Source organism: Myodes glareolus, chromosome 18 (genome assembly GCF_982192425.1).
Source record: "Myodes glareolus chromosome 18, mMyoGla1.1, whole genome shotgun sequence".
Classification (NCBI taxonomy): Eukaryota; Metazoa; Chordata; class Mammalia; order Rodentia; family Cricetidae; genus Myodes; species Myodes glareolus.
This window is the reverse complement of record NC_142043.1, coordinates 71,370,014-71,394,531: the sequence shown is the minus strand read 5'-3', so window position 1 is coordinate 71,394,531 and position 24,518 is coordinate 71,370,014. Positions and strand designations below refer to the sequence as shown.

General features: G+C 48.2%; 3 protein-coding genes across 15 annotated transcripts in view; 1 reads left to right on the top strand and 2 right to left on the bottom strand.

Annotated features, from left to right (window-relative positions):
* Nucleotides 1-272: 272 nt before the first annotated feature.
* Trim10 (tripartite motif containing 10) lies at nucleotides 273-11,288 on the bottom strand. Of its 2 annotated transcripts, none has more exons than XM_048438324.3 (7): nucleotides 10,464-11,288; nucleotides 8,319-8,414; nucleotides 7,517-7,747; nucleotides 6,336-6,358; nucleotides 5,698-5,813; nucleotides 4,444-4,476; nucleotides 273-1,286 (listed from the first exon to the last, which is right to left on the bottom strand). In XM_048438324.3, the coding sequence occupies exons 1-7, from the start codon at nucleotides 10,911-10,913 to the stop codon at nucleotides 745-747; spliced, it is 1,491 nt and encodes a 496-aa protein (XP_048294281.3). In that variant the 5' UTR covers nucleotides 10,914-11,288; the 3' UTR covers nucleotides 273-744. The 2 variants fall into 2 exon arrangements, with proteins under 2 accessions (XP_048294281.3, XP_048294282.3); XM_048438325.3 differs by having other exon boundaries at nucleotides 10,485-11,286.
* Nucleotides 11,289-14,025: 2,737 nt separating this feature from the next.
* On the top strand, nucleotides 14,026-21,092 carry LOC125403125 (E3 ubiquitin-protein ligase TRIM15). 6 transcript variants are annotated; one of them, XM_048438335.3, is made up of 7 exons: nucleotides 14,037-14,725; nucleotides 15,041-15,136; nucleotides 17,063-17,293; nucleotides 17,986-18,008; nucleotides 18,859-18,974; nucleotides 19,361-19,393; nucleotides 20,269-21,092. In XM_048438335.3, the coding sequence occupies exons 1-7, from the start codon at nucleotides 14,360-14,362 to the stop codon at nucleotides 20,280-20,282; spliced, it is 879 nt and encodes a 292-aa protein (XP_048294292.1). In that variant the 5' UTR covers nucleotides 14,037-14,359; the 3' UTR covers nucleotides 20,283-21,092. The 6 variants fall into 6 exon arrangements, 5 of the variants coding, with proteins under 5 accessions (XP_048294291.3, XP_048294293.1, XP_048294290.3 ...); XR_014998418.2 differs by lacking the exon at nucleotides 20,269-21,092 and having other exon boundaries at nucleotides 14,031-14,725; nucleotides 17,063-17,279; nucleotides 19,361-19,383; XM_048438333.3 differs by having other exon boundaries at nucleotides 14,032-14,725; nucleotides 19,361-21,092.
* Trim26 (tripartite motif containing 26) overlaps nucleotides 18,804-24,518 on the bottom strand; it is a 27,277-nt gene continuing 21,562 nt past the window's right edge. For all 7 annotated transcript variants that reach the window (XM_087898623.1, XM_087898622.1, XM_087898619.1 and 4 more), the window contains one exon: nucleotides 18,804-24,393. In XM_087898623.1, coding sequence (XP_087754749.1) covers nucleotides 23,711-24,393 — 683 coding nt within the window. In that variant the 3' untranslated portion in view covers nucleotides 18,804-23,710. The remainder of the gene's footprint in view (nucleotides 24,394-24,518) is intronic.

Genomic DNA, 24,518 nt, shown 5'->3' with positions numbered 1-24,518 from the left:
AAGGTGTAGATAGGGTTTCCCGAGTCAAGGCCATCCCATGAGAAGTGCTGGGTCTAGGTGGGTGGGTATCAGCCCTTTTCCCAGTTCATCCACCTCCACTTGGTGCTGGAGTCACCATCTGCCTCCTGCAGGCTCAGCAGCTCAGCCACTGGCTGATGTCAGTTGCCGTGGAGGTGGTGGAAGTGAAGGCACGCATTGGTCCTAAGAGTCGTGGGAGAGGACGTGGTGAGAAGTCACGTCAGGTTGTGGCGCATGATGGTAGAAGAAAACGCTTCTTTTTCAAATAATACTTTTATTTATTCTTTCGGGATTTCATTCATGTATACAGTGTATTTTGATCATATCCACTCCTCCAAAATGTTTCTTGAAGACATGAATAAATTAACTGATGTTTTTAGAAGAAAGCAAATGAGGAGGTAGAGTGTTTTGCTTGAAATCATGCGGTTGGTTGATACAGGACTTCGTCTGGAACCAGATCTTTAGGTTTACAGTCCAGCACTGTTTGTACATCTTTGTCTGTGCCCACTGACGACAATGGTGGGTACAGCCAGCGGCAGCCAAGGTCGCAGATACCCTGACCATCTATGGACACTGGAGAAAGGCTTGAACAATGATCGGACTAAAGGTCCTATCACCTTGTCCCTTACTGACACAGGCCCTAGCAATTGTTTTAAAAAGCTATTTTTGTGCCTGGTTATCCAGGCAAGGGTCAGCGCCCCAGGATGCTTGATTTCAGTCTTGCACTCAGAGGAGGGAAACTGCACCTTCTCGGCAGCTCAGGGAAAAACTAGAGCCTCTGCCCCAGAGTCCGAACAAGGGAAAGATCTCCCGTGTGAAGGAGGCAGTGAAGGTATAGATGTGTTCCTGGGTGATAGCGTTGACAAAGGTCACCCAGCCTACCTCGTAGTCAAGACACACCTGCACCTTTCGAGGCTGCTCCTCCAGGGCCAGCCTCGTGGGGAAGGAACCCAGCGCTGAGACAAATCCCCAAGCCAGCCTCACGGCCCATACGCCTTCCTCCGGTCTCAGCCGCAGCTCTCCTTTGCGTCGGACGTCCTCTCTCACCACACCTACGGTGCAGCTGCCTCCGTGGACCAAGTCAACGTTCACCACCCAAGTGTGTCTCCCTCCTGTAAAGCCACGTCGGGCCAGGACACAGGTGGCTCGGTCAAAACGCTGCGGAGTATCTGGCGAATTCTGCCATTTGTAGGAGAACCGAGCCCTCCGGTGGTCTTCAGACAGGAGCAGCTTGGGGTGGGAAGTCTGGGGGTCTAGAGCAATCTGGGCTGTGGAATGAAGCAAGGGACGGGTATGTCAGCGGATGTGCTGTGTCTTGCTAGGATGGCCTGAAAGCTGATTTGCTGTAGGAAGTCTTACAGCCAGTGGTTTCCTGCCCACTGGGGCGTGGCCTCTTATACTATATATGCTGATATAGGGCTTGTACGACCCGCCTCTTTTCCAGCCGCTCTTCCTGGTTGCTGGATTCGGTTTCTGTTCTCCATTCCAGCAGAGGATTCTGATTTGTGAGTTTACCCCTTAGAAAAATAACCACCTATTTCTCAATTCTGAGCTAGTGTGGGATTTCTTTTAAGCCTCCTTCCACACTTACTTCCATCCCTGCCTGCTTGTGTTTAACCACCCATGTGTACCGGAGCGCGGGCATCACCAAGAAACGGGTTAGATCTACAGACTAAAAGTCTGCATCCTAAAAAAAATGCCAAGGGAATGCATGTACACGTTAAAGCCTGGAAAGTCAGTCGCAAACAGTACGCTGCCCTCGCTTGTCTGCCGTCCTCTAGAAAGCTATACAGCTCATGTTGGTGAAGACAGGGGACTCCCTAATACACAACCTGCCTCACGCATGGGCACCCTCACACTATACCCTATACACGGCCTCCCAGCTCCATCGTTTCCCTTAGGTACATACAACTTTTTTGTGCAGGGGCACACTGATACTGACACAGAGACGCTTTTACACATATCCTCTCCACAAACACTCTCGCTCTTTCTCTCTCTCAGCTCACAGTCCCCCTCACGTACAACCAGCCTCTTATGGCCTTACTCACACAGCCAGTCATCCATCTGCATGCACATCCGCCCTTCCACAGAGCCACCATCCCACACAGCCGCTCTCACAGCCTTGTACTCAGCCTCCCCTTGAACACATTCTTCCCTCACACTGGCAGCCTCACAGACAGCCACCTTCAAAGCCTCCTTACACACATCCTCTCTCACACACTGCTCCCTCGCCTGAGGCCAGCCTCCCACAGCTTCTACACACAGTGTCCCTTCAACACGTTACACACTTCACGTGTGACACACACACACAGCTTCTCTTTACACCCCCCTCATACGTGGATGCCCTCACAAACAGCCTTCCTGACGAACAGCCCTCAGGATAGCCTCCTACATAGTCACCCTCCCACACAGGCTCTCTTGTACACAGCCTTCCTCATACAACTACCTCTGCACACGGTTGCCTCCACAAGCAGCCTCTTCACGCAAGGTACTCTTACACCTTATACACAGCCATTTGGCAGCTTCTTCACACACTGACACTCTTGCACACATGCACACACACACTCATACACACACACCTCACACCCACAGTACCCCTTACACAAGCACCCTCACAGACAGCCTCTCCCCTCACATACATCCTCTCTCACACACTGCTTCCCTCGCCTGAGGCCAGCCTCCCGCAGCTTCTACACACAGCGCCCCTTCACACGTTACATGCTTCACACGCACCACCCTCACAGCCTCTCCCCTCATACACAGCCTCTCTCACACACAGCATCCCTTTAAATAAGCATCCCTCGCATCCAGCTCTCACCGTGCACAGACACGCTCATACACAGACTCCCTTACACGCCCCCCCCACGTGTCCACCATCACACACAGCAACTCCTATGCACAGCCTCCTCATAGCCTTCCTTCCCGAGCAGCTTCCTTACCACAGCCTCCCCACCACATCCTTTCACACAGCCCCCTTCAGAGATGGCTACCTTCACACACAACCACCCCAAACACAGACTCTCTCACACACAGCCTCCTCACTAATAAACACACCTCCACACAATCATTTTTACACGCAGTCTGCCTTTATATACAGCCTCTTATACAGGCCATCCTCACATACATCTTCCTCAAGTCACCTCTCGCATGGCTACCTTCATACTCAGCCTCCCCTCTCACACAGCCTTCCTCACAGCCTCCATGCACAGCCTCTCCTTTAGCCTTCTTCTCAGAAGCAGACATTTTCCTCCTTTCGATTCCAACCTGCAGTTTCTTCTCTGCTTTGGCTGAGGATACAATGACTCATTTGTCTGGCCTTTCTTCCTCTTCACCCTGGGGTTATTCACTCTTTCAATCATTCTCAATTGTTGGACTCTGACTGCCATTTTTTCAGAGACCCCAATTCTTCCCCATATATTACTAGGTTGAATATTTCTAAACTGAAGAATTTTAGGAAGTGGTGGTGCATACTTTTAACCCCAGCACTCGGGAGGCAGAGACAGATGGATCTCTGTGAGTTCAAGGCCAGCCTGGTCTATACAGTGAGTGTCAGGACAGCCAAAGCTACATACTAAGAGCCTGCCTCAAAACCAAAAACAAACCAACAAAAATCCTAAATGGAGAAAACCTATCCATGCAGACTTATCTATGGGTTAGGGAGCCCCTTCCCAACAGCTCCACAGCTCTCCTGGGTCTTTGGCTGGCTGATGGGGAACTAAGAGCATTAAAGAGGTTCTTTCTGTACATTTCTGTCTCTCTTGTAAGCTTCTCTGCTTCTCTAATTTAAAAACTGACATCTGAGAGGGAGTGGAGGTTTCTGACAATTCTGATAATGTGACTCTACCCAGACAAAAGTTGCCCTCATCCTGAAAGGGCATCCCTGACAGACCATACTCATTTTTTGGGGGGGGGGGGTCTAATCATTCTGCCCAATGTACATGTACCAATCTGGAGACCAGATTTACCATGAATACATATGTGCCTGTCCTCACTTCATGGCCCTCCTAGGGGCCTTATAAAGCCATACCTCAATATCTGTGAGGTATTTTTTCATTTGCATACTAAACTTCACAAAAGCCCAAGTGCCTCATGTAGAATAGTGTAGTATTTACATGTAAACTACACACACCCTCCCAAATACTTCAAATCATCTCTAGGTTGCTCATGTTACATAATACAATATAAATGCTATGGCAATAGTTGTTATACTACATTATTTAAGGAGTAATGAAAAGGCAGAAATCTTACCACATTCATTACAAAGCAGTGTTTTTCTATCTGGGGCTGAATGTGGAATCTATGGACATGGATGTGTATGTATGCTTACATACACAAGTCGTGTGTGTGTGTGTGTGTGTGTGTGTGTGTGTGTGTGTGTCTATATAAGAATTTCAATGCACAGTGCAGGACCCAGAAGCTGCTTACCTGGCTCATAGTCCAACTCAAAGCAGAGCTTTTCTGTAAGGAGGAAATAATGACAAGATGAGATTTCATTAATCTCAAAGCTGCAGAACACTCAGAGATGAGGAAATGGAGGTTCAGGAAAGGGAAGGAGCAGAGAGAAGAATGGAAGTTGGAATTCTCTAGACCAGTTCTTCTAAACACCTAAACCTCTTAGCATACTTACTCTCATTTCAAATGCAGACACTCTGGGACAGGCCTGCAGATGTGCGTTCTCACAAATTCTCAGGGATTACTGATGCTCCTGGCCTGGAGCCCCCGGGAGAAGCCTGCTACTCTACCCCTGAGCAAACAGGGCTGTGTCTGCCTTGCCTACCTCTCTGTCTTCACAGACATGTACCAAAGGAAAAGATCAATGGGTTCACTTTGTTTTCTTCTACTTGGAAATAATGTTTGGGCTGGCCAAAAGTCAGCCTTTGATTGGAGTAAGATTTCTTCTACCGCCTAGTCCACGGGAGTCCATGCAGGAAGCAGACTTTCAGGAATGTCCTCCTAGGGACATGTTTTGTGGGTGTGACATTTAGAAATAGGTGACATTGTTCACGATGTCACAGTTCGTGAGGAACAGAAAGCTACAACTCGCATTTCTAACTTTCCTGGCTGGCTGCCATTATGACTCCTTCCCGGAAAGGAATGGGGCTCAGTTCCTATAAGGCTCAGTTTAGTCATCCAGACCAATAAAAAGAAGTGGGGGAAGGGCTGGGGATGTAGGTCAGTGGCTAGACCACTTGTCTACATCCACAGGCCCTGGGTTCAACTTTCAGTAGTGGAAAAACAAAACCAGCGGACGGAAAGCAAAAGAAGAGGGGAGAGTCAGCTCCTGCAGTTAGGCAAATGCTGTCACTGATTCACACAGTTGGACGTCAAAACACAATGCCTTGCCCGCGCCACTGAGAACTTCTGATGATGAAGAGTGAGGGGGGCTGTTAATCATTATCTCTCCTACTGCTGCGTGTCCACTGTCAGATTTGTTTACAGGTTGATCCCAACCCCCCAATCTTCACCTATTATTTCCCCTCACTGTCATGTCACCCCTAGAGTTAGAGTTTTTGTTTTGTTTTGTGTTTTTTTATGGGCCTTGGCAAATAAGGAAGGTAAGATACTAAAGGAGATAAGCCATGCTAAAATACAGAGCCCTTTGGCAGTGGAGTCAGGAAGTCATTCCCCAACCCAGCTGTGTGCACAGCAGCATGCTACGGAGGCCTAGGGTCTCCTTACCCAGAAAGGTCTTCATCTCCTGCTGCAGAGGGATGGCCTGTTGGGAGAAGTCCCGGATCCTCTGGCCCAGCTCTGGGGAGATGGCCTCAGGTTTCCGGCACTTCCTAGTTTCACATCTAGGGGCACAGAAGCGGTAGGGTCTGGGAATTATTCTTTTTAAAAAATACTTAATTGTACGTGTATGGGTATTTTGCCTGCATGTATGTATGTATGTATGATACATGCTTGCAGTGTCTATGGAGACCAGAAGAGGGCATGGGAGCCACTGGAACTAGAGATGGGTGTGAACTATTATATGGGCTCTAAGTTCAGGATCTTTGCAAGAGCAACGTGTGCTCTTAGCCACCGAGCCATCTCTCCAGTCCCTAGAATTGTTGTTTTTTTAATGATGTCTCCAGGCTGCCATCTTCTTCTAACAAGGCCTGGAGCAGCAGCTTCCCAGTCTCTCAGATGAACCCCACTACTACACAAGTGGGTGGATCTACAGCAGTACATGAGAACATGTAAGGGCATGTGTAGATTTACATGGCTGTGTGCCCTTCATGTGAGAGTGTAATTAATGTGCATGGCAATAACTAGGTGAGTGGAGCATGGATGGCTATTCACGAGAAAAAAGAAATAGGCATTGAATCACCAACCTTATTAGAGTGCTTCTGATATCCTGGGAGGGAAGGAGGAAGTGGGGGAGAAAGAGAGAAAGAGAGGGAGAGAGGGAGAGGGAGAAGAGAGGGAGAGAAGAGGGGGGAGGGATAGAAGGGGGGAGAGGGAGGGGGAGAAATAGAGGAAGAGAGAGGGGAAAAAGGAGAAAGAGGAAGAGAGAGAGGGGAGGGAGAGAGAGGGGAGGGGAGAAATGGAGGGAGAGAGAGGGGAGAGGGAGAGAGAGGGGAGGGGGAGAAATGGAGGGAGAGAGACAGAGAGGGGGAGAGGGAGGAAGAGAAATAGAGGAAGAGAGAGGGGGAGAGGGGAAGAAGGAAAGAGGAAGAAAGAGAGGAAGAGAGGGGGAGGGGGAGAAAGGGGAGGGGGAGAAATGGAGGGAGAGAGACAGAGAGGGGGAGAGGGAGGGAGGAGGAGAAATAGAGGAAGAGAGAGGGGAGAGAGAGGGAGAGGAGAAGAGGGAAAGAAAGAGGAAGAAAGGGAAAGAGAGAGGGGGAGGGAGAGAGAGAAAGAGAAGGAGAGAGAGGGAGAGAGAGAGAGAGAGAGAGAGAGAGAGAGAGAGAGAGATTGATTCAGTTTCTGGCTTTTCTCTTCTACTTTTGTTATATCCACAAAAAAAACCAAAATGCCATATTCCTAGCCTTGGACAAATCCATGGGGACCAGAAACCAGCACCTGACTCCTTCGCTCCATAGTCAGAGTTGGTGATAGGACCCACTTCTAGCTATAGGCAAAAGTAAGCAAGTCCCACACCAAGGTCCCTCAGTTCCCAGCATCCAGTGCGTCCCCTTGAGTCCTGCTGCTGCAATCCCCATAACTCTCCTCCATTTCAAGGAACGCAGCTCAGGAAAAACTTCCTGGCCAGTGGAGGGGACATTCAAGTTATGAAAGAGTTTGCTTTGGAAACCAGTTGTTTGCACAGTGCTTTGTGGTTTTCAAGAGCAACTTCTACCTTATTTTACCATTGGCGCCTCGTTCCTTCCCATTTTATAGATAACAAGGAGACCAAGGCCAGAAAGCACCATGACCAGGGATTACTTAGGGAAGTGTGGACCCTGGCCGTGTTACACATCCCGTCTGGGACACAGAGACATGTATGTAGAGGAGGTACCATGAATCCAGAGACCCCGGGGGGGGGGGGGGGGGAGGGCAGGCCCCATCTCACTGTCAGGAGTCCCCTTGCTGTCCGCTTGCTCTTCTCCTCCAGCTCCTCAATCAGGGTGCTGAACCGGCAGATCTCCCCTGTGGCCAGGGAATCAAACTCTTCCTGTTGCTTCAGGATATCCCCATCCAACCTCTCCAGCTGGGCTAAAAGGACACTCTGTTGTTCCTCTAGGACCCGACTCAGACGTGCAAACTGAGAAATCACCTGCTGTCTCTTGGTGGCCACCTGAGTCTGAGAAGGAAAGATGAGAGGACACTTATGTCTCCCCCATCAGAATCTCCTCCTCTTCCCCATCCCCCTCCCCCTGCCGATCCCCAGTCCCTTTCCCACAGCAGCCCCTCCTCTCCCTCCCTTCCTTTCCTTACACATCATTCCCACTCCTCCAGACCCCAGCTCTGGCCTGTTCTCCACCTCATATGAACGCGGAGCTGCAGCCGGTGTTCTTCCTGCCTGACACCCCGCTTCTCGTTAGGCCCAGCATTGCCCCATTGTCGTTACTGTGGTTTCTAAAAGGGTCTCAGAGACGCCAGAGACGCCTGGCCTCTCGCTGTGCAGGAAGCACACGCTGAGAACACACCACTAAACTGCTGGAGGCGGGATGACACTAATCCCTGCAGGGATTCAGTCGGAAGAAGAATCCTAATCTCCATTTCACAGGTGAGCAAGCTAAAATTAGAGCCGCTCAGGACGGAAGAGTTACTGTCTGAGTCAGAATTCAAACTCAAAACATCTCCAGGTCTGTCTGCTCCGTGACCTCAGACTCTGGAGAAAGGGACAGGGCCTGGGGAGGGTGGAGACTTACCAGGAGAACCTGTATTCTTTTGTTTTCCCTTGATTGGATTTCTTGAATCTCCTCTCTCTCTTTCCTTAGACCGATAAGACACTTCTGTATTTGTTCCTGGGGAGAAGGAGCATACAATACTTATGATGGAGAAAGTCACCACAAAGGGACGTCACTAACTTCATTCTGCAGAAGTGAAATGCCCCAGAGATGAGTATGAACCTCAGGGCCTTGAGAGACTCCGGGCTTCTTTCTAATTCTGATTTTGAGACTGGTTTCCTGTAGCCCAGACTTACCTCAAACTCAGATCCTCCTTTCTCAGTTTTCCAAACCTTAGGATCATAGGTCAGCACCACCAGGCCTGGCCTTGAGTCTTGTTCCTCTTTGTACTTCAGCGATTCTGACCAGGGTTTACCCCTTCTCACAGACCTTCAAAGGTCAACGACTTTGCTGACCCTCTGAGCCTTTCTTCAGGGGAAACAACTACCTTCTTTGGCATGCGGCAAGTATTATTACCCAGCAAGTATTACCTACAGCCTGAGCTCTATACGTTCTCTGCTGAAACTGAAATTATGTCACCCAAAGGAAATACACGCAAATAACATCTTTCTTAAAAAAAAAAAAAAAAAAAAAAAAAAACCTAGAAAAGATCTGATATGAGAAGAAATCTGGATACAAAAATAATTGATGCAGTATTTTATAAATTGTTCTTGTGTAGTGTTAGGAATAAACACATAAATATTCACGTGTGTGTTTAAGAATACCAACAGATTCTCTGGGATTGTGATTTGTAGGCTGGTTTTCTTTGCTTTATGTTTAAAAACCACTTATGGGGACTGGAGAGATGGCTCAGAGGTTAAGAGCACTGCCTGCTCTTCCAAAGGTCATGAGTTCAATTCCCAGCAACCTCATGGTTCCTCACAACCATCTGTAATAAGATCTGGTGCCCTCTTCTGGCCTGCAGGCATACATGCAGGCAGAACACTGTATACATAATAAAGAAACTTTAAAAAAAATAAAGTAAAAATAAAAACTCACTTATGAGTGAGTACATATGATAATTGTCTTTCCGGGTCTGTATTACCTCACTCAATATGTGCTTTCTAGATGCATCCATTTGCCTGCGAATTTCAAGATGTCGTTATAATCCCAGAGAACCTAGATAACAATGAAGACTCTAAGAGAGACATTCATGGATCTAATGTACATAGGAAGTAGAAAAAGACAAGATCTCCTGAGTAAATGGGGAGCATGGAGACCATGGGAGAGAGGAAGGGAGGGGAGCAGAGAAAAATGTATAGTTCAATAAAATCAGTATTTAAAAAACGTAAAAAAAAAATACTGACAGAAAAGCTGGGAATGTAACTCAGTCATCTGAGTGTTTGCTTTGCATGCAAGAAGCTTGGGTTCAATTCCCAACACTGCAGAAAATGATATAATCATAAATGCCTGCATAAAATGCCAATAATCCCAGTGTCCAGGGGATAAAGGCAGGAGAGTCAGAAAGTCAAGGTCATCCTAGGCAATATAATTAGTCTGAGGCAAGCCTACATTAAGACCTGGCAGAGAGAGAGAGAGAGAGAGAGAGAGAGAGAGAGAGAGAGAGAGGATACACAGAGAAACCTCAACCTCACTGTCAAAAGATCATTAACAAATGCTGTAACATACATTTAAACACATGTTTGTAACAAAATACAGTACCTAAATAAAAGTACCTAAAACCAGCAATATACTCAGTGAGCAATAAAAACATATGCCACATATATTTATCCAACTAGCTTATTCACAACCGGAATTCACAACACAACATTCCTCATGCTTCAAATATTTCACACTCAGACCACCCCTCCACACACAAGGTGCTCACTCTTGGAAATATACAAACATCACCATTCCCTAAAACACAAACCTCAAGCACACTTAACTGACACAGGACACACATTTTGATGGTGCATTCACTCAGAAAGGATTTAAGCGAGCTCCTACTATATGAAACAACATAAACCTGTGCTTTTCTGTGCTTGAGTCTGTTGCCTGGAAGATCAAATAAGTACGGAGAAAAAATTTGGAGTTAGGACACCCCTTCCACCCCAGAATCCACAAGGCCGTTCTACTTCCCTTGGTCCAATCCAGCTCCCACAAGGGTCCCCCAGAGCCCTTTCCTACCCTGCAGGGATGCTCTCCTACCCTGTAGGGACCTGCTGCGTCCTCCAGGAAGCGCACGGTGTGAGCCCCATGCTGTCCGGCCTCGCGGCACACCACACACAACTGTGCTTCATCCTCCTCGCAGAAGAAGTAGACTTTCTCGCCGTGTTCGGGACAGGCATCCTCCACCTCCAGACCTTGCGTGGATGCCAGCTGAAGGCGTTCGATGTTCTCTACCACGTTGGCCAACTGCCAATTGGGCCGGAAGCTCCCTGGTCGGAAAGGCTCTTTGCAGAGAGGGCAACTGAGGGACTCCTCCGATTCCGGGCCTGGGATTTCACAGTAGCGAGTGAGACAGCCACGACAGAAGTTGTGGCCACAGTCGATGGTAACTGGCTCCCTTAGGGTGCCTTGGCAGATAGGGCAGTTGACCTCATCTGCCAGGCTAGTCACAGAAGGAGCTGAGGCCATGTCAGTCTTACTGGGCCTTCTGCTTCCTGGAAGTCACCATCTCTGCTTCGTGTGAAGAATACACTCCACACATACACCATGCCTGAACACAGACACAGTCACACACACTTGGACAAGGGGCCCAATTGCATCTCAGGCACCAGGGGCCCCTTGTCCTGTTCTCCCAGGAGCAGACACACTTCTGCCAACAGCAGAAATGACGAAATAGCCGAAGGGGATGACCCAGGAGCTCACAGCATCATCCAGAGACCCTGGAGTATCTCAGGACCAGTACCCATGGCTTAGGGCTCACCGTCCCTTTCTGTCCGCCTGGAGCTGCCCACAGGAAGATGAGAGTGTTTAGTCTCTCAGCAGACCGCTGTTAAAAGAGATCTATCTTTGGGAAAGGGAGGAGCCTGGCTCACAGAGGACGGCTGCCTCCCCAGGTCTGCAACACCTGTCTCCAGGGAGATTGGCGGTATCAGCCAGCACAAGGCCCGACTGTCAGTGGACGGGGCATGTGGAGACTCAGATAAGGCTCTTGAGCTGGGGTGTGTACAGCACAGAGGCAACTGTGGTGATGCCTCCATAGGCCCATGACAGACTTTTAAAGAGGGCTGGGAAAAATGCATGGGGGAGGAAAAATGGAGTTACAGCCAGCACTTTCTCTTTTTTTTACCATGACTACACATCTCCCAGGGATAGAAGCATTTTAAACTATTTATTTATTTCCCATCTGCTCTATCACATCCTGCTGTTTGTACCTCCACTCTGCAAGCTCCACCAGGCTACCTCACCTCATCCAAGGTGAACAAACAGCCCAAGTGACTATCTGCAAGTCAAAGCTATGAGTCTTCCAAGCAAGGCAGTCTACCAGAAACACAAAGCACAGCTGGGCATGGTGGTGCATGCCTGTGATCTCAGCTCATGGTTTGGAGAGATGGTAGAATCAGGAGTTCAAGACCAGACTCTACTTACATAGTATCAGCCCGAGCCACATGAGATGTGTCTTAGGAAAAAGAAAAAGGGAAACAGAATTCAGTGGAAGCCACATATTGTATATATGCAATGTAAAATTTTTCTAGCTGCCAATCTGAGCTGAGTCACAGTGGAACAGAATTATAAAGGGACATTATTGGGACAACTTGCTAATTTTTTCCTTTAAATTATCTAGTTATTATTAATATGTGTGTTTGTGTGTGTGTGTGTGTGTGGTTGGGTGTGTATGTGTGTGTAGTGGGATGTGTATGTGTGTGTGTTTGTGTGTGTTTGTGTGTGTGTGTATAGTGGTGTGTTTGTGTGTATGTGTGTGTTTGTGTGTAGTAGTGTGTGTAGATGTGTTTGTGTGTAGTGGGGGTGTATGTAGTGTTGTGTATGTGTGTAATGGTGTGTGTGTGTGTATAGTGGTGTGTGTGTATATGTGTGTGTAGTGGGGAGGTGTAGTGGTGTGTATGTGTGTAGTGGGGTGTGTGTGTGTGTGTGTGTGTATGTGGGGTGCTGGTTTCCCAGCATGAATGTAGAACATGAAGGGCAGCTTTGTGAGGTCAGTTTTCTCCTTCAACCACGTGGGTTCTGGGGAAAGAGCTTAGGTCCTCAGATTAGCAGCAGGTGCCTTTACCCATTAAATTTATTCATCGGTAAACTTAACACTGATTCCTGTTAAAATTCTTAATGACATTGTGGTTGGGTGGAGGAATTTCTTATTCTGAAGAGATATATATGTTGTATTTATGGAAGAGAAAGCAGGTGACCCGCAGAGGACATAGTTAAAAAGAACAAAAGGTATTTGTGCTAATGTTCCTTCACAGTATCAATAAGTTTGGATTCTTCTCATAATAAAGGTCGAGAAAAATGTAAAAAAAAAAAGAAAAGAAAGATAGGAGTAAATGTCAATAGTATATTTAAGTTGCTCTAATGTTTCCAAAACATTATTTGAATATAGTCAACATAAATACTAGCAAACTTGCACATTTCTCTGTATTTATGTGAAGTCTTTTATACATACAGCACACCTCAGCCAGGGCTGACCACGTACCACTGCTCAACCAGAATTAGACAGTGGTTGAGGGGTGTGCGGCTGGGGGAGTAGGTGGGGCAGAAGGGGGGCCGTGGACATGCAAATCAGATGAGCAGGATGGCCTGGCTTTGTTCACAGGGAGGGTGAGCGCTAGGGACCCTGGCAGCTCCTTTGTCTCAGCTATGGGAAGAGCACAGGGTGGAATCCAAACACTCCATTGTCCCAGCCTTGTAGCTGTCAAACTCTCTGACCTTTGGAAACTCTTTCTACCTTTCAGCATGCACCTCCTCCTCCACATTTGTCCCACGGGGTTGTTATTAAACTGGATGTAGTTCTGGAGTAATCGCTTAGGGGATGTATTTATATTGCTGGAGCTAGAAAGACGACTGAAGGATTAAGAATTTGCTGCTTTTGCCGAGGACCCAGGCTGGGTTCTCAGCATCTCAGGCTCACAACCATGTGTAACTCCAGTTCCAGGGCATCCAATGCCCCCTTCTGGCCTTTTAGGCACTGCACACAGTGGTACACAGACATAAAGGCAGACAAAAGACATAAAGGCAGACAAAACAATCATACACGTAAGAATTAAAAATAAAAAATAAACGAAAATTAGTAAAAATTTAAAATCGAAGGGCTGGAAAGATGACTCAGTTATTAAGAGTAGTTGCACTTTCAAATAGGATGTGAATAATTCACAACTGCCTGGAAATTGAACTTCAAGGGATCCATCTGAGAAAACCTGCACATGTGGCACACCCCAACACACATACACGCACACGCGCACGCGCGCACACACACACACAAACCTTTTTATTTAAAAAAAAAAAAAAAAAAAAAAAAACACCTAAAAATGAAATCCAGTAACAGTACAGAAACGATGGCACCAGCAGGGGAGGCAGAGAGGCAGAAGAGGAAGGGAAGGGCCCGGGAGAGGAAGGTGCTGTGGGCCTGGAGTTCGAAGTCACTCTCAACACCACGGGCTGGACTTTGATGCTACCATAGGCCTCCTAGAGCGAAATTTATGGCTCTCACCTGCTCAGCGTGACAGGAAGCGGCTCCTCCCCAACGGCCCCACCCCTCTGTGGCCAAGCGATTCCAGGAAACCCCATTTCCAAGTGACCTCATGGTGTAATACGCTGCTCCCCACCCCAGGGACAGAAGGCAACAGGAGGGGAGAGCTAGGTCTCCTGCCTGCCACTGGGAAACGCTGGGTAGTCAAGGCGTCCTGGAGTTTGGACCTGCTTAGCTGCTGGGTGGTGGCCCAGGGTTCTGGGCGTGCCTGAGGCAGACCAGGTAACTTTGCTGAGCTGACATTCCTGCCTTTCGTTCAGCCCCGGATTCCTTTGCCTCTCTGACAGTGACGCACTTACAAGTGACTCAGTCTCAGGGAAAGGAAATTGGAGTGGACAGAAGCTGAAGATTGTGTGGACGGGCAGGGAAAGGCACGGTGATGCCCTCGACCAGGTCCCTGCGGGGACTCCAGCACGTAGCCTGTCCTGCCTGCTCCCGGCCCCTGAAGGACGCGGTGACCATAGCATGCGGACACTCTGTCTGCCTACCTTGCCTCCCGCGCACCCCGATGGGGGCCCAGCTACTGTGCCCGCTCTGTCAGGAGAAAGAAGAGGAGCAAACCCAGCCCGCAGTGACTCCAGTGCCCCTGGGTGCCCTAGGCGAGACCTGCTGCGAGGAGCACGGAGAGAAAATCTATTTCTTCTGCGAGACCGACGCGGAGCTGCTCTGCGTGTTCTGCCGGGAGAGCCCCGCCCACCAGGCGCACACCGTGGGGTTCCTGGACGAAGCCATCCAACCCTACAGGGTAAGGAGCTCAGCTGCTGCTTCGAGGCGGGCAGGATGGGGACCTGCCTGCCGAGGGTGGGTGAAGGAAAAGGGATGGAGATTTGCTAAAGGCATCGCTCAGCCCTCCTCTTCGCTCCTGTCTCCCTGCTGGCATACACACTACACACTTTTCCATCTCCACAGTGCCACCCGGGGCAATTCCTGACCTAGATCACCATCTAGGTCAAGGATTCGAATCTCCGCGCCTCAGTGGTGCGTCCACAACACAGCACACGGTATTTGCCAGTTGGATATTTCACGGACCGCTTTCCCTATGCTTTCCTCTCTCTGGCAGGATCGTCTCAGGAGTAGGTTAGAAGCTCTAAGGACGGAGCGGGACAAGATAGAGGACAGGAAATGTGAAGAAGATCAGAAGCTCCGAGAGCTCCTGGTAAAGACCACGCTTCTGTTCCTTTGCTCTCATTTGTTTGTTTAGGTACAGGATCTCACATCGCTTAGATTCGCCTCAAATTCACTACTTAGCTGATCCTGCTGTTTCCACCTCCCAGGTGCTGGGATTACAGCCATGTGTCACCGTACCCTGTTTATGACTAACGGATATCCAGCCGAGGGGGTTGTGCACGCTAGGCACCAACTAAATTACATCCTCAGGCTGCTCCCTTGGGAGTTTCCTTCAAAGATTAGGGAAGTCTGTTACCGGGCCGAGAAGAACTTCAGCATTTTCTATTTCATCTTCCTGCAGCCTCACAAAGGCATCTGGTGTCTCAGGACATGGAGGCTGGAGGTGGTTCTGATGTCTTTGAAGCCAAGAAATACGTTATTCTTCTCATATACAGGGGAAACCTGAGGTACCAACACCATGTGGCAAAGTTCAAATTCATGATGAAATGACTAGAACTTAGGTCTCTTGACCTGTGTCCATGGCTCTCCTGGCCCAGTGTATCCACTGGAAACATCACCTTCATCTGGGACACCTATGGGGGGTGTCCATTAGTGTCTAGGTTCAGGTCCTGAGGACAGCGGATGAATTAATTAAGTAGCTAGATTTTGCTGATTCTCACCTTTTCCTTCACGGTGCAGTTATCAAAAGGAAAATACACACTAGGTATTTCTGATACTTTGATCAAAGAGGCAGAGTGTTGAGACAGAAAGCTCTCTTCAGCATCTCTCAAATTCCACCAAAACATGCTTCATAGAGGGTAACTGATCACAATTCCCTTTTGTCTTAATCTTTCTCTATGAGATTACTGTCATTGGGTTGGATATATAGCTCAGTATGAAGACTGATTGCCTAGAATCATGGAGCCCTAGGTTCAATCCCTGTATTGAATAAAATGGCAGTTCTGATGTGATCCTAGCACTTGGGTGGTAGAGGTAGGAGGGTGAGAAGCTCAAGGTCATCCTTGACTAAACAATGAAATGAGCCAGCCTAGGCTACATGAGACATGGAAATATATCTCAAGAAAAGAAAGGTGTTAGTACAGTTATTCCACATGAGTCTAAAGATGTGGTAGGAGTGCTGGTTGGCTTTCTGTTAACTTGACACAAAATAGGGTCATTGAGGAAGAGGGAGCCCTTCCTAAGTGAGGAATTGAGGGGAAAAGAAAGCAGTTGAGAAAATGCTTCCATCGCACTGGCTGTACGTGGCACGTCTATGGGACGTCTTCTTAATGAATTATTTGATGTTGGAAGGTCCAGCCTACACAGGAACAGGTGGTGTTGGTTAGACAGAAGGCTGAGCATGCCATGGAGAACAAACTATTAGGCGCGTTTTTTCACAGCCTGTTTCTAGGTTCTTGTCTGAGTTCCTGCCCTGAGTTCCCTCAGTGATGGAATGTGATGTGGAAGTATAAGATGAAATAAACCCTTTCCTTCTTTTTTATTTATTTATTTATTATGTATACAATATTCTGTCTGTGTATATGTCTGCAGGCCAGAAGAGGGCACCAGATGTCATTTCAGATGGTTGTGAGCCACCATGTGGTTGCCGGGAATTGAACTCAGGACCTTCGGAAGAGCAAGCAATGCTCTTAACCACTGAGCCATCTCTCCAGCCCAAACCCTTTCCTTCTTAATCTAGTTTTTGTTACGTTTTATCACAGTAACAGAGAAGAAAGCTAAAAAGGATTTTTTTTAGTCTAGTGTGGCTCTAAGAGTTTAATATGACTACAATCCCTGGCTAAGACAACAGCACAGCTCTTATCACCAGCAAGTTCAACTTGAGACCTATCGCTTCCTACCATTGTTATTATTTGAAGAAATGTGTCTTGAAACTGCTTATTCCTTGTTTCTCTTAATAAGTGCACAGATGATCCTTCTAGAGGCCAGTTCTGAGTCCCTCCTCATATCCTCACAGACGCAGATTGAAAGCAAGAAGCAACAGGTAGAAGCCACATTTGAAAGGCTGAAGCAGGAGCTTGGGGACCAGAGGCACCTCCTGATGACCAGGCTGGAGGGGCTGGAACAGCAGATCTGGAAGGAGAGGGAAGAGTACATCACTAAGGTCTCTCAGGAGGTGCACCGCCTGGGCGCCCAGGTTGAGGAGCTGGAGGAGAAGTGTCAGCGACCAGCAAGTGAGCTTCTGCAAGTGAGCGACGCTCCACAATCTTACCACCCTGTGGGACAGCAGACGTTCCACAAGAAGGGTGGTACTGTGCTGGAACTGGGAGGTGACAGAGAAAGGCAGGAAAAGGAAATGGGGATTATCTCCGCTGAGAAGGGCTGGGGGAGGGTGTGCTTTCTATGGCCCAAAAGACTGGAAATTTCCCAAGGCATGCATGAGGACCTTGTAACGATGACCAGGATCAGACAATCTTGAGTTTAGTGTCAGCTCTCCCAATTATGTCACGTGGGGAAGTCTCTTAGCTTCTCTAAGCAGTGGGTGATAACAGCATCCTTTCGTGGAGTTGTAAACCATGTAAGAAATAACCCATGGGTGGTGCTCAGAACAGTGCCCAGCGCGCAGGAAGAGCTCCATCAATGCCTTTGTGGTGGTGACCACAATCCTGCCCATCAGCTCCAACCTGGAATTGAGGCTGGTCTCTGCTCTCCATGGGAGAGCAGCACCCACTTAAGGATGCAGCTGGAATAGAGCAGTCAGAGCAAAGGAACTGGGTGCAGAGTCCTACACTAGTCAGGAAATATCAAGAGAGCAGTGAAATGCATGGCAGGTAATGAAGGGGTAGGAACTTTCAGCTGATGTTAAGACAGAAGGACCTAGCATAGCCAACGGGAAAGGCCATGTGGAAACTAACTGCATATTTTGTGTTTCTTTTGTAGGATGTCAGACTCAACCAGAGCAGGTAAGGCCCTCTCTAATCCTGCCTTCTTTATGTACATCTTGAAGAAACTGCAATCCATCTGTTCCCTTGTGGACAGCTAACCAGGAACACACTGTAGCCACTTGTTCTCCACTAACAGCTTAAAATCAGTAAACAGATGGGTTGAAACTAGGCCTTGTAGCTCATGCCTTTAATCCCAGCACTTGGGAAGCTGTGGCGGAGGGATATGAGTTTGAAGCAAGCCTGGGCTACAGAGACCCTATCTCAAAGTAACTAAGTAAGTTGGTATGTTGGTTTTTGAGACATACTTTTCCCTCTCAAGGCAGTTATAAAAACCATGGCTTTAGAATGATCCAGATTTTTAAAAAATTACTTTCATTCTATGTGTAGGGGCATTTTGTCTGCAAATACGTCTGTTGCATTCTATGTGTAGGGGCATTTTGTCTGCAAATACGTTTGCACACTGTGTACATGTCTGGTGCCAGAAGAAACCAGAAGAGGCTGGAAGATCCCCTGAAACTAGAATTACAGATGGTTGTGAGCCACCCTGTAGATGCTGGGTACCGAACTCAGCGGTTTGGCCTGTCCAGCTCCCAGAAGTTAATATTAATCCATGATATTACTGGTGTTTTAGCACCTAAAGCCATTTGAAAGTGTCTCCAAATGTGCTTCTCAAAGAATGTTAGAACTGAGTCAAGAAGGACGCAGTCTTACATTGTGATGGGGAGCTGAGAGGAGAAGGATTTATGCTGTCACATAGCCAACGAGTAATGAGAACTGAAATGAACAAGAACCAGGGCTTTTCACACACACAAATAAAATGAAGTACTTTATTTGTAGAATTTAAGTTTGATTTCCAACTTTTTTACAGGTATGAGACAAAGACTTTTGTGAGTCCAGAGGCCATTTCCTCTGATCTTGCTAAGAAGATCCGAAACCTCCACAGGAAAATACTTGGCCTCCCAAAGATGATGAGGACATTCTCAGGTAAAGGGAATCTTCTACCCTTCCATCTGTCTCTATCTTTCCCCATCTTCAAAACCTGGTTCAAACCACCAAGCAGGCCTGTAATGTTAGCACCAGGGAGACTGAGGCAGGAGAATCTCAAGTTTCAGGCCAGCCTGGACTATACAGTGAAACTCAAACAAAAATCAGCAAACAGCTTGGGTTAAGCATCTTTCCTCCCCCAGACCTTCCCACAAGACCTCACTCTACTGAGGGAGTAAGGATAGAGACACTGGGCTGAGAGTCCAGGAAAATGAGGCAGTTTCTCTTCTGTCCTTGTCCTCACACGGTAGCCAGGACACCCTCCCCTTGGAAGTACTGTAAGAGATAGCAAATCTCACAAACGTTTCTATTTCTTCTTTCCTCAGAAAACTTGATGCATCATTTGGAAACAGATTCAGGTAATGCGCAAGGGCTCTGGGGAGGGAAGCTCTGCCCCATTTATCCATTGCACCCATGGCCACACACAGCAATGAAATGTGCTCACTGGACCCTGACTGCTTGGGGTCTTGAGACTATTAAACCTTTTCTCTCCACCATAAAATGTAAACAAGAACAATCTACACTATAAATCCATATGAGGATTAAATAAATTAATGTTTACAAAGAACTCAGCACAGTACTGGACACATAGTGATTGATGGATGTTGTCAAGTTACCTATATAGTCATTCAAAATATGTACTAAACCCCGAGTATTGCCTAGAATTATGCTACAATTGCCATAAATTTGAACTAATATTGTATATTATGCAAAAACTAGCATTTTGCTGGGTTGGTGGCACACAGCTACAATCCCAGAACTAGAGGCAGTCAGGTTGACTGCGACAAGTTCGAGGCCAGCCTGAGCTTCTGAGTTAGTTTCAGGTCAGCCTTAGCGACTGACACTCTCTGGGGCTGGGGTGGGCTCTAGGGCTGTATTAATAGCTTTCTGCTAGAGCTGGTTTGCCTAGAATGCATAAAGTCCCAGTACCACAAAAAAGGTGCTAAGAGAGGAGAGGGAGGAGCAAAAATAACATTTACTTTCAAATTGGAGCTTAATTGTTCCCACATGCACCTGCCTTTTCTTATACTGATCCCTACTTCAAGTTAGTGTAGAAATGCCATCCAGACACCTGGTTAAAATACGGGCTCTTGTTCGAGTGGTCTATGGTGGGGCTCGAGATTCTGTGTCTTTTAACAAGGTCCCAGGCACTGCACTGTAGCCTGGCCACCTCACTTTAATAAGAAGCAAATCCTCAGGCAGAGATGTCACATCTGTCACATCTGTCCTCCAGAGACAGAGGCCTAAGAAGCAGGCAGCATGGACAATGCTCCATCCTGGAAGTGCGGGTGTGAGGTCACTCTGAACCCTCAGACCACAAACCCGAGCCTGATCTTCTTCGAAGACGTAACGCCCACCTGAAGGTCAGCTGCACCACAGGAGTGGGCCCCGAGGTGGCCAGGATGTGGGGCGAGCAGACCCTGGATACCAAGGACAGTGACTGGATGCTCTTGCTCCAGCTGGTCAGCACCCACCTGTCCTGAACCTGGGGGCACAGCTGTGCTTCACCGTGTAGACATGGCCTTGGACTACCAGGCAGGATGAGAGACCTTGCAAACATCCCATACCACCGCACCAACTGTCATCTCTATTCCTCCCTCACCTGGAAAACAAGTTCCTGCCTGACTTTGAATGACTGAGGTGAAGTCAGGGACCCAGCTCTGTCCCTAGCCTTCAAAAGTGGGATTGGAATTTAGTGTCTTGGAGTCTTGTACAGCGGTTTTTAATCTGGGTTGAGTACATTCAGCTTCCTGCAGTCCTATTCGAGTGAAGAGCAGAGGCAGGCAAGGAAGGCTACACCCTGGACACCAGTAAGCTATGAGTCAACAGGATTCAGAAGGGGAAAAACAAAAGAAAACAAACAAAAAACCTATAAAAGCTTCAGAGTGATCAGTGTAGGGCAGCCAGGACTCTGTTTGGCTTGCATTAATTTATAGTGGCTTTTGGACACAAAAACTGGGTATGTTTTGGGGCCTCATCAACTCTGGGTGGGCCCCAAAGCCCTTTCAGGTCATTTGTACAGGTTTTCAATGTCTTAATAAAGTATGTTACCCACAGGCCTATGTGTTTTGTGTCTAATCTATCCATTGTGACAACTTTGAACTAGGACAGGCAAGAGTCTACAGTTCTGATGGTCAAGGCCTCTGTTAAATGACTGGTTCGCAGGGTGACATGTCTTTAGGTCACTGGGCTGTGCTCTGGAAGAGGACTATGGGAGCCTGGTTCACTGTTTCCCAACAGATGAGATGTGTGGCTTTGTCAAGCAGGCCTGCCAGGATATGCTGATGGCAGATGCCAAAAGCACTGAGACGGATGACCATAGACCGCACCTTCAGAACTCTGAGCCAAGACAAACCTTTATCTAGGTTGCCTCAGATGCTTGTAAAACAATTTTTTCCTTCCCCTAGGTGCAGCAGCATATAAGCTTTTAAATCTCACCCAGAGTCTGAGGCCAGCCACGTCTACATAGTGAGTTCCAGGCTACGGAGGGTTTCATATTGAGTTCCTGTCCAGTCCCTTAATTTTATGTATGTATGTAAGTTCTCTGTGTGTGAGTGTGAGTGAGTGTGAGTATGTGTGTGTGTGTGTGCACGCACACGTGTGAGCATCCAAATGTACCACTCAGTGTGTAATGTGCTAGTACGTGGAGTAAGGATACAGATAAAGACTTTCAAATCCCTCTGTAAAACAGAAACGGGCCACTGAGAAAGATCACGAGGCAGAGTGCCCCATGGGAATTCTGAACGACAGGAGCTTAAGGCAGTGAAGCAATCCTCTGACGTTCTGAAGGAAAACTATTTTGAATAATCCTATAGTGAATCCCTTCAGTGTACAAGTGAGATAAACAGTTCCAGATACTTGAAGATTTAAAAAAAAAAAATCAAAAGTTATTAGATAAGGTGCGACCAAAACACAGTAAACGGGGAGAGAGGAAACATAGGGTCCAGAACCAGGACCATGGTTGGGGATGCAGCTGAGGAAGTGCTTGCCTAAGATGCATGAGATCCTGGGTTCAGTCCCCAGCACTGTGTAAACTAGGCATAGTGGCACCTACCTGAAAGCTCAGAATCTAGAAGGTAGAGGCTGTAAGGTTAAGGTCCTCTTCAGCCACCTAAGGAGACTGTGGCTAACCTGGCCTGAGGCCTTGGGGGAAAAAATCCCCGAACTTCCCAGTCTAATAACAAAAGGGGATCTAAAAAGCTGTGTGCAGAGGAGGAATCAATGACTCAGGTTCAAGGTCACTTCAGAGGCATCAAGATAAAACTGGAGACAGCACCAGAGGACTGTCTTGAGATTTCTGACCATTGAAAAGAACTTGTAGTTTATTTAGTAATAAAGACACAAGAAATGAATTAAAAGAGAAGGAAGAGAAGATGATTAATTCCAGGAAATAAAGGGTGGTGAGGGAGTCACTGTGCGTGTACTAGTGGCTCAGGCAGCATGTGATACAAAGTGTTCGGTCTTGAGACAGTGGTGACTCTGCGGTCACCAAGATTCGGTGTTTGGGAGCAGTCTCTCAAGAGCAAAGAGGAGCTGAACAGTCGGACAGGAAGAGGAAATGTGGAACGTTTAACGATAAAAAGAGGGGCATCGTGTTGGCTAACTGTGGACACTGGTGACTGAACACAGGGGCTGGGGCTGGGTCAGCAGGGAGACACGGCACGCGCTCCCCTCACAGTAAGACCTAGGGCGGGGGTTTTCCCTCTCCAACCCAGCTCCTAAGACAGTGATTCTGGACACTACTTGGTGCCAACAACAGAGGCCTAAAGCTGTCCCGAGACACTAGCTGGAGACCCTGAGCAGGAGTAGTGCTGACCTCCGAGGTATTGGCCTCAGTGTTCTTAGATCACTGATCAAGAGCAAGATGTTGGGATTGTTTTAAAAACTCCCTTCACAAAGACTACTCTGCAGAGGTAATTTATTAACCACGGTTGCTGCCTGAGTCACGGCACCTAGATGCTTTCGGAGACACAGATGGCCCTGGGGAGTTCCACCTGCTCAGCTCTGGGTTAGGAGGCCATGAGCTCTGCTAACTACGCCAGGGGATGATTCCACCAGCACTCAGGACACAAACTCACACAGCCTTGGAAACTTCAGTGGGTGTGGACTATGTTCATTCTCGCTTCTTCAGATATTTAACTCTAGTGGGGTAGGAAAAGTGAGGTTAAGAAGCCAGGGAAGGTAGGCAAGAGTCGGGAAAGAGTAAACCTCAAGTTGAGGACAGCAAAAAGGTTTCAGATGTCACTCAATACCTATGAGCACTGGACAAATGAACCAGAAAATGATATTGATGCTGCCCCTAATTCAACAGAGAACACAGAGTCAAGACAAATGGATGCTCAGGAAGGAGGGGGTCATTTGGTCTTCAGAGCAGGAGATCCCAGAGGAAATGGGCAGGGGGGTGAGAGGTTAGAACAAGAAATACAGACGGAGCGACGGCACTGGGAGAGCTTGGCCATGGCAGTGGGGACATGGGTGTGATTGGATGTGATGCCCCTCGACTCTCCTCCTCCTCCTGCTCTGGCCAAGAACGTTCCTCCGTCACACAGTTTTGGGATCCCACAGAAAGGAAGCTTCCACAGGTATGGGATCCAGGCAACCCTTCTTCATTTCAAGAGTCCTTGAGTCTCAGAGAACTGTAGACTCTGTAGTGTGGCCTAGGCGGGTTCTGGAACTCAGGGTCTCAGCAGGAGGCGTGTTCCTGGCCACCTGAGCCACAGGAAGGGAACCAGGCGCCGGGTGAAGGTGGCCGTGAAGGTGTAAATGAGCTCCTGCGACTCTGCATTAGTGAACGTCACGGTGCCCCCTTCATAATCCAGGGCGATGCCCACTCTCCGGGGCCGCAGCACTGGGAAGAGCTGGGCCTCGGGGCTCGTGTTGGCCCAGACGCCTGAGGAGGAGAGCCGAAGGGCCCACACACCATCCTCTGGCCTCAGGGACAGGTCCCCTTTCCTCTTCATAGAGTCTTTGGCCACTCCCACCATGCAGCTTTCCAGAACTTCCTCCTCCTCTTCCTCTTCCTCCTCCTCTTCCTCCCCTAGGGATTCCTCATCCTCATCTGTTTCCCAGTCTTCATATCCATCCCCATAGCCAGCCTCCTCATCTTCTTCCTCCTCTTCCCCTTCCTCTTCTTCTTCCCCCTCCTCCTCATCCTCTGACCAGCCTTCTCGTTCCAACTCCACTTCCCAGTACACCTTGCCCCAGGTGAAGCCCTTGCTGCCCAACACCGCTGGCTCACAGTCAAACTGCTGGGGGTGCAGGCAATCCCTCTGGTACTGGCTGGTATAGGTCACACACTTCCAGTCTTCTGAAAGCTGCAGGTACCCGCTAGCCGACTGTGGGTCCAGGGTGACACTCACTGTGGGGAAACGGAGGAAGGAAGAGTGTGTCAATGGCGGGCTGGGAAGGGGCGACCAGTGTCCACAGTGCTGCCTCACTGCACAACCCAAACAGTACTGTTTACATCAGTCTTTGTGAAGGGTG

What these genes read in the sequence shown, in the direction of transcription:
- Trim10 (XM_048438324.3), bottom strand. Translation starts at nt 10,913, where the DNA reads ATGGCCTCAGCTCCTTCTGTGACTAGCCTGGCAGATGAGGTCAACTGC. An exon ending in AAAGAATACAGGTTCTCCTG is followed by an intron (nt 7,748 to 8,318) that starts GTAAGTCTCCAC and finishes TTTCCTTCTCAG; the next exon opens with ACTCAGGTGGCCACCAAGAG. An exon ending in CAGCAAGGGGACTCCTGACA is followed by an intron (nt 6,359 to 7,516) that starts GTGAGATGGGGC and finishes CTTCCCTCCCAG; the next exon opens with GATATCAGAAGCACTCTAAT.
- LOC125403125 (XM_048438333.3), top strand. Translation starts at nt 14,360, where the DNA reads ATGCCCTCGACCAGGTCCCTGCGGGGACTCCAGCACGTAGCCTGTCCT. An exon ending in AAGCCATCCAACCCTACAGG is followed by an intron (nt 14,726 to 15,040) that starts GTAAGGAGCTCA and finishes TCTCTCTGGCAG; the next exon opens with GATCGTCTCAGGAGTAGGTT. An exon ending in AGAAGCTCCGAGAGCTCCTG is followed by an intron (nt 15,137 to 17,062) that starts GTAAAGACCACG and finishes ATATCCTCACAG; the next exon opens with ACGCAGATTGAAAGCAAGAA.